Source organism: Phyllobates terribilis, unplaced genomic scaffold (assembly GCF_046119375.1).
Source record: "Phyllobates terribilis strain yellow unplaced genomic scaffold, ASM4611937v1 Scaffold_12__6_contigs__length_324123572, whole genome shotgun sequence".
In the NCBI taxonomy this organism is placed as follows: Eukaryota; Metazoa; Chordata; class Amphibia; order Anura; family Dendrobatidae; genus Phyllobates; species Phyllobates terribilis.
In genome coordinates, this window is record NW_027362772.1 from 310,619,923 (window position 1) to 310,634,869 (window position 14,947).

Genomic DNA, 14,947 nt, shown 5'->3' on the forward strand with positions numbered 1-14,947 from the left:
CCTTTGGGAGGACATGACCGACGCCTGGAGACATCGGGGGGACGTGACCGACACCTGGATACATGTGTGGGGGGACGTGACCGACACCTGGAAACATCGGGGATACGTGACCGACGCCTGGAGACATCGGGGGGACGTGACCGACGCCTGGAGACATCGGGGGGACGTGACCGACGCCTGGAGACATCGGGGGGACGTGACCGACGCCTGGAGGCATCGGGGGGACGTGACTGACACCTGGAGACAATGGAGGGGGGGGCATGACCGACACCTGGAGATATCGGGGGACGACGACGAAGTGACCGATACCTGGAGACATGAAGTGGGAGGGGGTTTGGGGGAAGGTGACTGATGTTTGGGAGATGCGTCCGATCCCTGCATGTTTCTAGGGGGATGAGGCGAGGGGGGCCCAGCGCCGGGTGCCGTGGCTCGCGGTGAGGTGACCGGTACCGGTAGGTCACGTGTCTCCGGTAGGCGGCGGTGTTGGGGGGGGGGGGGTCACGTGTTGTCAGAAGATGGCGGAGTGTGAGGCGATGAGGAGGCGGCGGCGGCGGTGGTCGCTCTCGGTGGCCGGGATGTGGATGCTCTGTCTGGGGGTCGCCGTTGCTGGGGAGGGCACAGTGACCGCCCGGTACCAGGGACCCGGGAGGAGCGGAGAGCGGAGCAGGAGGAGCCCGCAGCCCAGCGCCGAGCACCCAGTGCGGCTGTACGGTCAGGTGAGGAGGAGCCGGGAGGGCTGACACCTGTGTATATACATATACCATGCCCCCCTATATCGCTGTGTGTATATACGTATGGATACAATGCCCCCCTATACCGCTGTGTGCATATACGTATGGATACAATGCCCCCCTATACCGCTGTGTGTATATACGTATGTATACAATGCCCCCCTATACCGCTGTGTGTATATACGTATGTATACAATGCCCCCCTATACTGCTGTGTGTATATACGTATGTATACAATGCCCCCTATACCGCTGTGTGCATATACGTATGTATACAATGCCCCCCTATACCGCTGTGTGTATATACGTATGTATACAATGCCCCCCTATACCGCTGTGTGTATATACGTATGTATACAATGCCCCCCTATACCGCTGTGTGTATATACGTATGTATACAATGCCCCCCTATACCGCTGTGTGTATATATACGTATACAATGCCCCCTATACTGCTGTGTGTGTATATACACGTATGAATACAATGCCCCCCTATACTGCTGTGTATATATACGTATGTATACCATGCCCCCTATACTGCTGTGTGTATATATACGTATACAATGCCCCCTATACTGCTGTGTGTGTATATACACGTATGAATACAATGCCCCCCTATACTGCTGTGTATATATACGTATGTATACCATGCCCCCTATACTGCTGTGTATACCATGCCCCCCTATACCGCTGTGTGTATATACGTATGTATACAATGCCCCCCTATACTGCTGTGTGTATATACGTATGTATACAATGCCCCCCTATACCGCTGTGTGTATATACGTATGTATACAATGCCCCCCTATACCGCTGTGTGTATATATGTATGTATACAATGCCCCCCTATACCGCTGTGTGTATATACGTATGTATACAATGCCCCCCTATACTGCTGTGTATATATACGTATGTATGCAATGCCCCCCTATACCGCTGTGTGTATATACGTATGTATACAATGCCCCCCTATACTGCTGTGTGTATATACGTATGTATACAATGCCCCCCTATACTGCTGTGTGTATATACGTATGTATACAATGCCCCCTATACTGCTGTGTGTATATACGTATGTATACAATGCCCCACTATACTGCTGTGTGTATATACGTATGTATACAATGCCCCCCTATACTGCTGTGTGTATATACGTATGTATGCAATGCCCCCCTATACCGCTGTGTGTATATACGTATGTATGCAATGCCCCCCTATACTGCTGTGTGTATATACGTATGTATACAATGCCCCCCTATACTGCTGTGTGTATATACGTATGTATACAATGCCCCCCTATACTGCTGTGTTTATATACGTATGTATACAATGCCCCCCTATACTGCTGTGTGTATATACGTATGTATACAATGCCCCACTATACTGCTGTGTGTATATACGTATGTATACAATGCCCCCCTATACTGCTGTGTGTATATACGTATGGATACAATGCCCCCCTATACTGCTGTGTGTATATACGTATGTATACAATGCCCCCCTATACTGCTGTGTGTATATACGTATGTATACAATGCCCCCCTATACCGCTGTGTGTATATACGTATGTATACAATGCCCTCCTATACTGCTGTGTGTATATACTGATGTGTACAATGCCCCCTATACCGCTGTGTATATATACGTATGTATACAGTACCCTCCTATACTGCTGTGTATATATACGTATGTATACAATGCCCTCCTATACTGCTGTGTATATATACGTATGTATACAGTACCCTCCTATACTGCTGTGTATATATACGTATGTATACAATGCCCCCCTATACCGCTGTGTATATATACGTATGTATACAGTACCCTCCTATACTGCTGTGTATATATACGTATGTATACAATGCCCCCTATACTGCTGTGTATATACTGATGTGTACAATGCCCCCTATACTGCTGTGTGTATATACGTATGTATACAATGCCCCCTATACCGCTGTGTATATATACTTATGTATAGTATACAATGCCCCCCTATACTGCTATGTATATACTGATGTGTACAATGCCCCCCTATACTGCTGTGTATATATACGTATGTATACAATGCCCCCCTATACCGCTGTGTGTATGTATACAATGCCCCCCTATACCGCTGTGTGTATATACATATGTATACAATGCCCCCTATACTGCTGTGTATATACTGATGTGTACAATGCCCCCCTATACTGCTGTGTGTATATACGTATGTATACAATGCCCCCCTATACTGCTATGTATATACTGATGTGTACAATGCCCCCCTATACCGCTGTGTGTATATACGTATGTATACAATGCCCCCCTATACTACTGTGTGTATATACGTATGTATACAATGCCCCCCTATACCGCTGTGTATATATACGTATGTATACAATGCCCTCCTATACTGCTGTGTGTATGTACTTATGTATACAGTACCCTCCTATACTGCTGTGTGTATATATACGTATGTATACAATGCCCCCTATACCGCTGTGTGTATATACTTATGTATACAATGCCCCCCTATACCGCTGTGTATATATACGTATGTATACAATGCCCCCTATACTGCTGTGTGTATATACGTATGTATACAATGCCCTCCTATACTGCTGTGTGTGTATATATGTATGTATACAATGCCCTCCTATACTGCTGTGTGTGTATATATGTATGTATACAATGCCCTCCTATACTTCTGTGTGTGTATACGTGTGTATACAATGCCCCCCTATACTGCTGTTTGTGTATATACGTATGTATACAATGCCCCCCTATACTGGGGGGTTGCTGTGTGCTGTATATTGCACTTCCCCCTGTATACTGCCTCCTAGTTTTATTACTTTCTTCTCTTATATACCGCCATTGATTGCACAGCTTTGCAGCCATGATCTTCACTGTCCCCATCGGGGCTCCGGGGCCTGTGTTCCGGGGCCTGTGTACAGCTTTGCAGACATGATCTTCACTGTCCCCATCGGGGCTCCGGGCCCTGTGTTTCCGGGCCCTGTGTTTCCGGGCCCTGTGTGTCTCTGGAGTTGCTGTATACTCTCCTGTACCCACACAACCCAGCATTCATATCTGCTGCACTGTCACCCCCTCTTATCCCGCGCTGTCCCTCTCGGTGTGATGGTCTGCACTACTACAACTCCCATCATGCGCTGATAATGGGTTATTGTTCCGTATGACGGCCTTTGCATAATGTGTTCCTCTCGCCCGTGTTTACTTGCAGCGCTTTGCTCTGATGGCGTCATGTGACGCCCGGAACAGAGTCCACCGCTGCCGCTTGTCTCTTTATTATGAAGCTTTTATTGATTTATATTGAGCAGAGCTGAGAGCGGTGACACTGGTACCAGAGCGGAAACGCCATTGTCTCCTGCGCCACCGCCGCCCCCTATATATCATTGTGGTGACTCCAGGACTCACATGACGATCAGAGAAGCTGCAGTGTTACTGTTCATGTCTTCCACTGTTCATCCTGAGCCTCCTGCTTCAGCAGAAGAATGACAGAATGTAACCCAGAATCAGTAATGTAATGTATGTACACAGTGACTGCACCAGCAGAATAGTGAGTGCAGCTCTGGAGTATAAAACAAGATGTAACTCAGGATCAGTAATGTAATGTATGTACACAGTGACTGCACCAGTAGAATAGTGAGTGCAGCTCTGGGGTATAATACAGGATGTAACTCAGGATCAGTAATGTAATGTATGTACACAGTGACTGCACCAGCAGAATAGTGAGTGCAGCTCTGGAGTATAATATAGGAGGTAACTCGGGATCAGTAATGTAATGTATGTACACAGTGACTGCACCAGCAGAATAGTGAGTGCAGCTCTGGAGTATAATACAGGATGTAACTCAGGATCAGTAATGTAATGTATGTACACAGTGACTGCAACAGCAGAATAGTGAGTGCAGCTCTGGAGTATAATACAGGATGTAACTCAGGATCAGTAATGTAATGTATGTACACAGTGACTGCAACAGCAGAATAGTGAGTGCAGCTCTGGAGTATAATACAGGATGTAACTCAGGATCAGTAATGTAATGTATGTACACAGTGACTGCACCAGCAGAATAGTGAGTGCTGCTCTGGAGTATAATACAGGATGTAACTCAGGATCAGTAATGTAATGTATGAACACAGTGACTGTATCGGCAGAATAGTGAGTGCAGCTCTGGATCAGCTGCTGCTCAGTGTGCTGATTACGGGTGTGGTGGCTGCAGATCCTGCTGTGTGCTCCAGCTCTCCTGAGAACCAACACCTCTCCACCTGGGGATCTGCTCTCTCTCCTACCCAGGGAGGGAGTGGGTTTCCTGGGATGAGTGATGGAGCCAAGTCCCAGGCTTCTGCTTCCCGAACCAGGCCGGCGGGGGGCAGGAGAAACCAGCAACCGGTCTGCACATCGGAGGACTCGGGGGTGAGACGCTCCACCAGGAGTCGCAGGAATGTGGCTCCTACTCCCCCCGGGCCTATGGAGACTCCTAGAAGCCGCATTGCTTCCAGCATGGAGGAAAAACCTGACAGCGTGCATGATGGTGCTCCTTCTGGAGGAAAGCTGAGTGCTTACAGAGATGAGGCCGACCTCACTGAGGAAGGTTGGGGGCTGCAAAATCCCCGTGAGTCTGTGTCCACCTATGCCTCCCGGGTCATGATCCACCTCCGTGAGTATGAAGATGCGAGTAAGTTTGTCAGGAGGCTTCGGGAGGAGCTGCGCTGCACAAGCGCCAAAGCTGCAGGGGCCTCCAAATCGAGGAAGGCTAAACTCCAGGCGGAGGTAAAGAGGCTCACCAGTGAGATTCATGTGCTGGAAATAAGGAAAGCTGTCATCAGAGAGGAGAGTGGTCCATTTAAGGAAAAACTAATTAATGAAGACCGCTTCAGAGAAATGGCTGATAACCGAGAGCAAAGGCAGATGGGCCTGCAGCCTGAGAGCCAGGTGGATGATGAGAGTGATGATGACCAGCAGAAAGCCCCACCTGGCAGCCTGCAAAGTCACCCGCAGGCCACGTGCAGCGAGCTCCCTGCAGGACAGGCGGCAATGGCATCCGGTCACAGTTCTGCCGGCTCTGGGGAGGACAGTGACAGCAGCTGCCATGGAGGGGCGCTAATGGCCGAGATTAAGCTCCTGGAGTCCTCAGTGTGCCTCCAAAACTTCCATCTTGGTGACGATCTACCAGAAGAGGCACCTGGGGGCCACAAAAAGGCAAAGAAGACCAAGCCAAAGCTGCAGGAAGTGGTAAGCTATGTCTATGCCCCCCTCCCTGTACCCTGTACAGCAGCAGGCTCAGCTCGCTGTATAAGCCCCGTTGCCCAGCCCAGCCCAGCCCGGGTTCTGCTGTGGATCCGGTGCAAAGGCGCGGGGAGATTGCACAGCGCGGTAGTGAGGCGCAGAGCTCCGTCTCTGCTTGTAGTAGCGGGGACGCAGCAGAAGGTGCATCAGCCGAGAGGCTGGACAGTGAGGGCTGCCCGGCGGCGGGCGTTCCGTCAGGCCACGATGCTGTGGTGCGCTCCTCAGTGGGAGGGGGGGAGCGGCCCGGTGTCGGGGGCAGCTCCGGTAGCCTCGGTGCCTCTGAATGCTGTTGCCGCTGATCACTTAGTTGAGGAGCGGCAGCAGTGTGAAGGGGCTGCTGGGGCTGAGCGTTCCAGTCCTCCAACAAAAGTGTTATTTTGTGTTGGCGCCGCTGGTCAGGAAGATCCTGATGCTAAAGATCAGCGGCGCCTCACAACCGCTAAAGATCAGCGGCGCATTACCACAAATGCAAAACCGCGGAAATTACCGACTGATGTGGAGGGCACACACAAGACCAGGGGTGAGGTCGCCTCCAGTTCTATGGTGATGCTGTTGGGGCTGATGTAGTCACTGGACCGGTTGCCCCCCCGGTGGTGACAACACCTGTCCAGAGTTATGCCAGTGTCACCGCTGGGGCAAATAGGGCATCCTCCTCCTCCTCGTCTCCGGGATTTGGGAACGGCATGTTGCAACGGTGCCTTCTGGAGGCTCTAAAGAAGGGGTAGAGATCACTAATGGTAGAGGGTCGAGAGGTTGATCTATCCTTCTGGATAGAGGGGCATGGCCTCGGGGCCCTCTGAGAGCAAAAAGGGGGGGATACAGTGTGGTCCCTCCCAACAGCTGGGCCAGGCAGTGTGCGTAGGAATGTGGCCCGTCTTCGGTGGAGGGGCAGTGATGCATGTCCTCCAAGGTCTAAAGTTGTGGCGCTCCTGCTGAGGATGGGCTTCAAGGCGATTGACATCTACACCTTGATACATCCCTATTCCACGCCTGAGTTTGATGTCAGCTTTGTTCGGCCGGAGGGGCTTGAGCTCTTCTGGACGAATTATGAGTTGGCAAAAAATGAGCCCGGCTGGCGAGACTTTGCCGTTCAGGCAGTGTCTCGCCAAAACCAGATCAAGAAAGTGACCGTGATGACTCGTAACGAGTCGCTTTCTTGCTATGACATCATGACGTGGCTTGGTCGGTTTGGAGAGGTGGTGGAGATGCCAAAGAAAAAACGCGATGAGTTTGGTATCTGGTCAGGGGCCTGGACTTTTATGGTAAAACTTAAGCGTTCAGGTGGTACGGTTGCCCACATTCCATCGTCTGCCTTCCTGGGTAGGGATCGTATCCTGGTCTTCTACCAGGGGCAACCGAAGCTCTGTCACAGGTGCGGCGACCCCACACACTTCAGTGCAAACTGCACTGTGCAGAAATGTGCGTTGTGTGGGGGTGTCGGCCATCTTGCCGCCTCTTGTGTGGAGATTAGGTGCCACCTGTGTGGTGAGTTAGGCCACCCATTTAGCCGCTGTCCTCGCTCCTTCGCTAATGCAGTCGAGACCCTGGTGGGAGAAAGCCGTGAGGCCGATTCTGCTGGGGAGGGGACTAGCAGGGGTGGGGGAGCTGAGGGGCCAGGGAAGAAAAGCAATAAAAAGACGCCTGCCCAGCTGAGGCGTCTAGACAAGCGCAGACAGGAGAGGGAGCGGGGTGAGCCCCGGGCTACCGGGGCAGCCCCTGTCCTGGATGCCAGTGTTGCTGCTGAGGCCCCGAGGGATGATGAGTTGGATGAGGAGGTCAGGAGGATCCACAGGGAGGAAACTGCCTCTGCTTCAGAATCCTCCCATTATGAAAGTATGGATGAGGATAATAAGCGGTGGCTAGAGAACAAGCGTAAGCTCGGCACCAAAAAGAAGAGAAACAAGGGAGATAAAACATCTTCTCCCGCTCTGACCAAGGTACCTAAGGAAGGTAAAACTGACTCCCCTCTGGTTGGTCTTTCTAACCGGTTCCAAGCCCTTGATAACATCTCTTCCTCTGAGGAGGAGGCCGAGGGTGAGGTTCCGGCTTCAGCGGAGCTTACAGGGGGTGCCGAGTCTCCTTCTCCTGGGGATGCAAGGTCCTTGGGGGGAGGGACTGGCCCAGAGTCCGGAGACGAGGACGAGAAAAGAAGGAAAAATGCTGAAATGGACACCTCTGTGTCATTAAAGAGGGGGAAGGATTCCTCGTCTGAGGCAGAGGATAAGGGGAGTGGGAAGAGGAAAGCCGTCTAACTTAATCACCAATGATGGCGGTACCCACTCCGTTGACGCTGGCGTCCATTAATGTCGCCAGCATTAAGTCAAATATGGCTAGATTTGCGGCCTTTGATTTTCTCTGCCGGGTTGAAGCTGACATTTTCTTTTTGCAAGAGTCCAGGCTGCCAAATATGGCAGAGGTGTTTATAGCTAAGAGGGAGTGGAGACTCGGGCCCTCCTATTGGTCTCTTGCGGCCGAGCTGTATAGCGGAGTGGCGGTCCTTTTTACCGCATCGGTGGAATGTCGACGGGTTATTGAGTTAGAAATGGGGAGGTGCCTGATATTAGATGTCCTCATGAAGGGACAAGAGCTCCGGCTCATTAACATCTATGGTCCCCAATCTAAGTGGGACCGGAAGTGTCTCTTTACGAGGATCAAGCCCTACCTTTTTACGAGTCGGCAGGTCGTCTTTGGAGGGGACTTCAACACTGTCACGAGGCCCCGGGATAGAGGAGGTTCCAGTGACAAGCTGACTTATGATAGCGTCGTCCCTTAATAGTATAGCTAGTGAGGCTCGCCTGGTGGATGTCCACATCCGGCACACCGCAGGCCACGAGGGGTTCACCTATCATAGAGGTAACTGTAGGTCCGGGATAGACAGGTTTTATTTAAAGGAGGAAGCCGTCTCTTCAGCAGTATCTGTTGTTGAGGTGGAGTTCTCCGATCACTGTTTGATTTTGTTTTCTCTGAATGTTACAGAGACCCCCCGGATGGGAAGAGGCTTTTGGAGGCTCAATTCGTCTCTCTTGGAAGAAGCGGAGATAAGACAGTCCTTTGAGGATTTTCTTCAGAGCCAGGTACCCTTACTGGATCTTTGTAGTAGTAAGTCAGAGTGGTGGGAGATGTTCAAGAAAAGGGTGGCGAGATTCTTCCGCCAGCTCTCGAGCCTCAGGAGCCTGGACAGGTATCGCCTGTATCAGGGCCTGAGGAGGAAACTCGAGCATCTTGTCTCAACTGGAGGTAGCCGCGAGGAGATCTCCAGAGTGAAATCTTTGCTAATGAGGTGTCAGTATGATAGACACGCATCTTTGGTTTTTGAGAGGGATTACGGGAAGTACCGCTCGCCCGACCCTTACAGAAACTGCAAGATGTCAGTGAATAGTAAAGTTGTTACAGGACTGGTTGACACTGCGGGGTCCCTGAAAAGATCCAGATCGGGGATCCTGGAGGTCGTCAGATCCTTCTACTCGCACCTCTTGGGGAAGAGGGATCTGGATTGGGATGAGATGTCGGCTTTTCTGGCTGAAGCCGTCCCCGAACCAGGGGTAGACCCCTCTCTTGGCGTTTTGACAGAGATGATCAGGGAAGAGGAAGTTAAGTTGGCGATTGAAGGGCTTGCCCTGAAGAAATCTCCCGGTCCGGATGGCTTAACATCTGAATTCTTTAAGACCTTTAAGGACGCCTTGGTTCCCCTCTTGACTGAGGTATTCAATGAGTGTCTTTCCTCGGGCACACTGCCAAAGTCAATGAGGAGGTCTGCCCTGATCATCTTGTCAAAGGGTAAGGACCCATCTTGCATTGAGAATTGGCATCCCATAGCGCTTCTCAATGCAGACAGGAAGGTTTTGGCAAAGGTGCTGTTTAATCGGCTGGTGAAATTTGTGCCCCGACTCCTTTCGGTAGCCCAGCATTGCTGTGTTCCGGGCCGCAGTACAATTAGTGCTGTACTCTGTGTCCGAGAGGCGGTGGAGCAGGGTAGGGCTGGCCACTGGAAGGGGTACATGCTGTCATTGGACCAGGCAAAAGCGTTTGATCGGGTTAATCATGAGTACCTCTGGTCTGTCCTTCTGAGGTATGGCCTGCCGGGGGGGTTCGTTGATTGGCTTAAGACCTTGTACGCTGGGGCAGAGAGTTTCCCGCTTGTGAACGGTTGGATTGGCAGCTCTTTTGAGGTTGGGTGTGGTGTTCGCCTGGGTTGTCCCTTGAGCCCGCTGCTGTACGTGTTTGCGATTGACCCACTTCTTAGAAGGGTGGAGCGTGGACCGTTGGCTGGGATCGAGATGGAGCGGGCAGCACCGGAAGCCACTCTGAGAGTGGTGGCGTATGCCGATGATGTCACCTTTTTTTGTTTCCTCTGATGGGGAGGCAGAATGGCTGATGTCAGAGGTAAATCGCTACTCGGAGGCATCCGGGTCTAAGATCAACCGGGATAAGTGTGTGAGTCTCTGGCTGGGAGGAGGAGATCCTGGTTTTGATCTCCCGGACACCCTTCCAGAACCCAAACTCTCTGGAAAAGTTCTTGGCATCGAATTTGGCCAGGGGGATTACCCCAAACAAAATTGGGACAGCAGGCTAGAGATCGCCACTCAGAAGGTGAACCAATGGAAGGGTTGGTCTTTGACCCTAAGGGAAAGAGTAAACCTGATCAAAACTTACCTGCTCCCTTTGCTGATCTATCTGGGCAGTGTGTGCATCTTGCCGGAGCCTCTCTGGACTCGGGTCTACAGTTTGTTTTTCCAACTGTTATGGGGGAATAAACTGAATCTGGTCAAGAGGGAGGTTACTTAACGTACGAGGAGACTAGGAGGTTTGGGTATGGTCAACCCTGTGGTATTCCTTGTGAATTCCTTCATTAAGATCAATATTGCAGACCTCTGGAAAGAGAGGGCTCCTCCGTGGGTATTCTCCTGTAAGGGATGGTTTCAGCCTTTCTTCCAGGAATGAGAGACAGGAGGGCAAGTGAAGGATCTCCGCACACCGCATGGACATCTCCCGGCTTACGCTACCGTGGTTCTGAAGGTAATTCGCCTGTGGGGTTTGGGAATGTGGGAGGTCAGGACTCTGCCAAGGAAGCTCCTTGACAAAAGGGTTCTGTTGACCCATTTTCAGAGGCCACTGGTGCTCAGGGATTGCCCAAGTCGGGATCTTGGGGTGGGTCTGCATCTTTTGAATTCTATCAGGATCCCCTCGAAGTTTTGGGACATGGCTTGGCGCTGCTTCCATGGGAAACTGTGTGTGAGGGACAATCTGAAGTGTAGGAGCTCTGAGGACAGGAACTGTCATCGGGAGCATTGTGGTACCATGCTTGAAAGCATGGACCACTTCCTGCTTCGTTGTCCCTTTAACACAGAGGTGTACAACAGGGTGGGCGCCTCCATTGGCTGGCCCCGGCTGGCCGGTCTCTCTTATGCGGAATGGGCCTATGGAGCATTCGGGGACCTGGGTGGTCGGGACCGCTGCACCTTTTTTCTAGTTAGCGCAGTGGTTAGGTATCACACGTGGAACGCACGGTGCTTAGTATCGACGCAGCGGAAAATCCTCCCAGTGGACGATGTGTTTAGGACCATACTCGGTGACCTGGTGAAGGTGCGTTCTCTGGAGTATGAGAGACTGGGTACACGGAGGGCCGCTCTCCTCTGGAGGGGCTTTTCTTTTAGTGTGCCCTAGTCTGGTGGTCTCCTCTCCTGGTGGTGGGCTGCTGCTGACACCATAGATTTTTGTTTTATTGATCAGTAGACAGTGATGTAGGGCTGCAGGCGCCGAACTTGGGCTTTGTCAGTTGTGGTTATTGTATTGTTTGTTTCTGTATATATTGTATATATGGGTTTGGGTGGAGGGAAAAGGGGGGAGGTGGGTTCATCTTGTGGGACACTGGTTATTTGGGTGAAAAACTGGCACTGCCTGATCTGGCCTATGGACGTTGGACTGAGGCATGAGACGCAGGAGCAGCTCTCAGGTCAGTGCCGGGGAGGGACTGGTGGGCTCGAGTGTGGGGGGTTTTGTTTTGTCTTGTATATATTTGTCAGCTATTGTTTATTTTATTTATTGTTTGTGGTTATTATTTTCTTTGGTAACCAGACCGAAAGTCTGTAGTGTAAGTAGTTATTATTCTGTATATGGCTGTGTGCCCACGTAGCATTTTTCAAGCGTATATGCTGCGGAATTTCCGCAGCGTAAACGCTTGAAAAACGCATGTATATCCGCACCCCATGGTCCCCAATGGGATTCCGCAAGTTCTATGCACATGCTGCGGATTTTTCCGCAGCGTTTATGCCGCGTTCAAAAATCCGCAGCATGTCATTTAATTTTGCGTTTCCGCAAGCGGAATTGCCTTTGTCCAATGCATAAAAAACGCAAGGCAATTCCGCATGTGGAAAACGCGTGATAAACGCGCGAAAAATGCGCGATAAACGCGTGCGGAATTCCGCATGCGTTTTTCCGGGAGAGGACTTGCAATTATGCAGCAGAAATTTTCTGCTTCATAAATGCAACGTGGGCACATAGCCTATATGTATAATATGTGTGTGAGGAGAGAGGGAGCGGCTGGACCAGCGGAATTGTGAGTGCTGCTCTGGAGTATAATACAGGAGGTAACTCAGGATCAGTAATGTAATGTATGTACACAGTGACTGCACCAGCAGAATAGTGAGTGCAGCTCTGGAGTATAATACAGGAGGTAACTCAGGATCAGTAATGTAATGTATGTACACAGTGACTGCACCAGCAGAATAGTGAGTGCAGCTCTGGAGTATAATACAGGAGGTAACTCAGGATCAGTAATGTAATGTGTGTACACAGTGACTGCACCAGCAGAATAGTGAGTGCAGCTCTGGAGCATAATACGGGATCAGTAATGTATGTGCGCAGTGTCTGCTCCTGGCTATTCTGTCTGAGCTCGCCCTGTATTTTGGGGTTCAGCTTTGCTCTTACCCCGTGGTTGTGACGTTCTTTGGTGCTGATTAGACCCGGCTCTTGCGGGTTTCTGCTCCTTTCAGTGATGCCAGTCGGGTCTTCTTGTACTTGGCAGATAACAGATTGATTTGTAGTTGTTGCACAGATTGGAGTTTTACAGACTGGTTTGGGATCCCACCGCCAGCTCAGGTTAGGACCACTGTAGCTGAGGTCGAAAGGGCAAATGCAGCCGGGACTTTTCCTGACTTTCTGCTTTTACCTTTTGACTAAGATTGGACAAAAGCAGCTGAAGAAAACAAGCCGAGTGGTAAAACACTGTACATGTCTGAAAAAGCTGAATCCTGCCGGGACAGAGGTCAGACCGTGTGCGGCTCCGCTGGCGTTCCTGTTGGATGCAGTTTTTCGGGGATTTTTGGTGGAGAGTCTTATAGATGTGTTTGTATCTCGTCGCCAGCTGCACCCACACTGTGATCCATGTGACCGCGTCTGCGGACCCCCACCTGGTAACTCGTCCTCAGGGAATATATTCTCCTTCACAGTTATGTCATCCCGGATGTCGGCACCTTCTGCCCACAAATAGTGACGGCTCTTTATACAGTTATCCCAAAGAGTTATATCAAGAATCTGATAATACAGGCGCGGCTGACCAGAGCGCGGGTGACCAGGGCGCGGGTGACCAGAGCGCGGGCGCGGGTGACCAGAGCGTGGGCGCGGATGACCAGAGCGTGGCTGACCAGAGCGCCGGCGGTTCTGCTGTACCAAAACAGCCTAAAGTCACTGCCTGACCCCTCCATAAACCAGATAGTTGCCGGTACTCAGCTGACTGGTCTATCTCACGACTCCCTCCCTCTACAATTTTATATACAGTTGTGCTCAAAAGTTTACATACCTCAGCAGAATTTTTCCCCTCATGGTTACTTGTTGGGTGAAGCCATTTATTGTCAAACTACTGTGTTTTCTCTTTTGAAATCTTAATGACAACCAAAAACATCCAAATGACCCTGATCAAAAGTTCACATACCCCAGTTCTTAATACCGTGTATTGCCCCCCCTAACATCAATGACAGCTTGAAGTCTTTTGTGGTAGTTGTGGATGAGGTTCTTTATTTTCTCAGATGGTAAAGCTGCCCATTCTTCTTGGCAAAAAGCCTCCAGTTCCTGTAAATTCCTGGGCTGTCCAGCATGAACTGCGCGCTTGAGATCTCCCCAGAGTGGCTCAATGATATTGAGGTCAGGAGACTGAGATGGCCACTCCAGAACCTTCACTTTGTTCTGCTGAAGCCAATGACAGGTCGACTTGGCCTTGTGTTTTGGATCGTTGTCATGTTGCGCAGCTTCTGGGCTGATGAGTGCAAATTTGCCTCCAGTATTTGCTGATGACGTGCTGCATTCATCTTTCCTTCAAGTTTTACCAAGTTTTCTGTGCCTTTGTAGCTTACACATCCCCAAAACATCAGCGATCCACCTCCGTGCTTTACTGTAGGAATGGTGTTCCTTTCATCATAGGCCTTGTTGACCCGTCTCCAAATGTAACGTTTATGGTTGTGGCCAAAAAGTTAAATTTTGGTCTCATCACTCCAAATAACCTTGTTTCAGAAGTTTTCAGGCTTGTCTCTGTGCTGTTTGGCGTATTGTAGGAGAGATACATTGTGGCATTTGCGCAGTATTGGCTTTCTTCTGGCGACTCGTCCATGCAGCCCATTTTTCTTCAACTGCCTCCTTATTGTGCATCTTGAAGCAGCCACTCCGCTAGTTTTCAGAGAGTCCTGAATTTCAGCTGATGTTATTTGTGGGTTTTTCTTTGCATCCCGAACAATTTTCCTGGCAGTTGTGGCCGAAATCTTCGTTGGTCTACCTGACCGTGGGTTTGTTTTTACAGAACCCCTGATTTTCCATTTGTTAATCACAGTTTGAACGCTGCTGACTGGCATTATCAATTCCTTGGATATTTTTTTGTTTCCCTTTCCTGTGTTATACAGATCAACCACCTTTTCCCTTAGATCCGTTGACAATTCTTTTGTTTTCC

At 50.4% G+C, this 14,947-nt stretch overlaps 1 protein-coding gene across 1 annotated transcript in view; it reads left to right on the plus strand.

Moving 5' to 3' along the window:
* The first annotated feature begins 478 nt into the window (after positions 1 to 478).
* Positions 479 to 14,947, plus strand: part of SORL1 (sortilin related receptor 1) — a 265,489-nt gene continuing 251,020 nt past the window's right edge. Inside the window, 1 exon segment of the mRNA XM_073657402.1 lies at positions 479 to 716. Within this exon segment, the coding sequence (XP_073513503.1) occupies positions 516 to 716 (201 nt within the window). The 5' untranslated portion in view covers positions 479 to 515.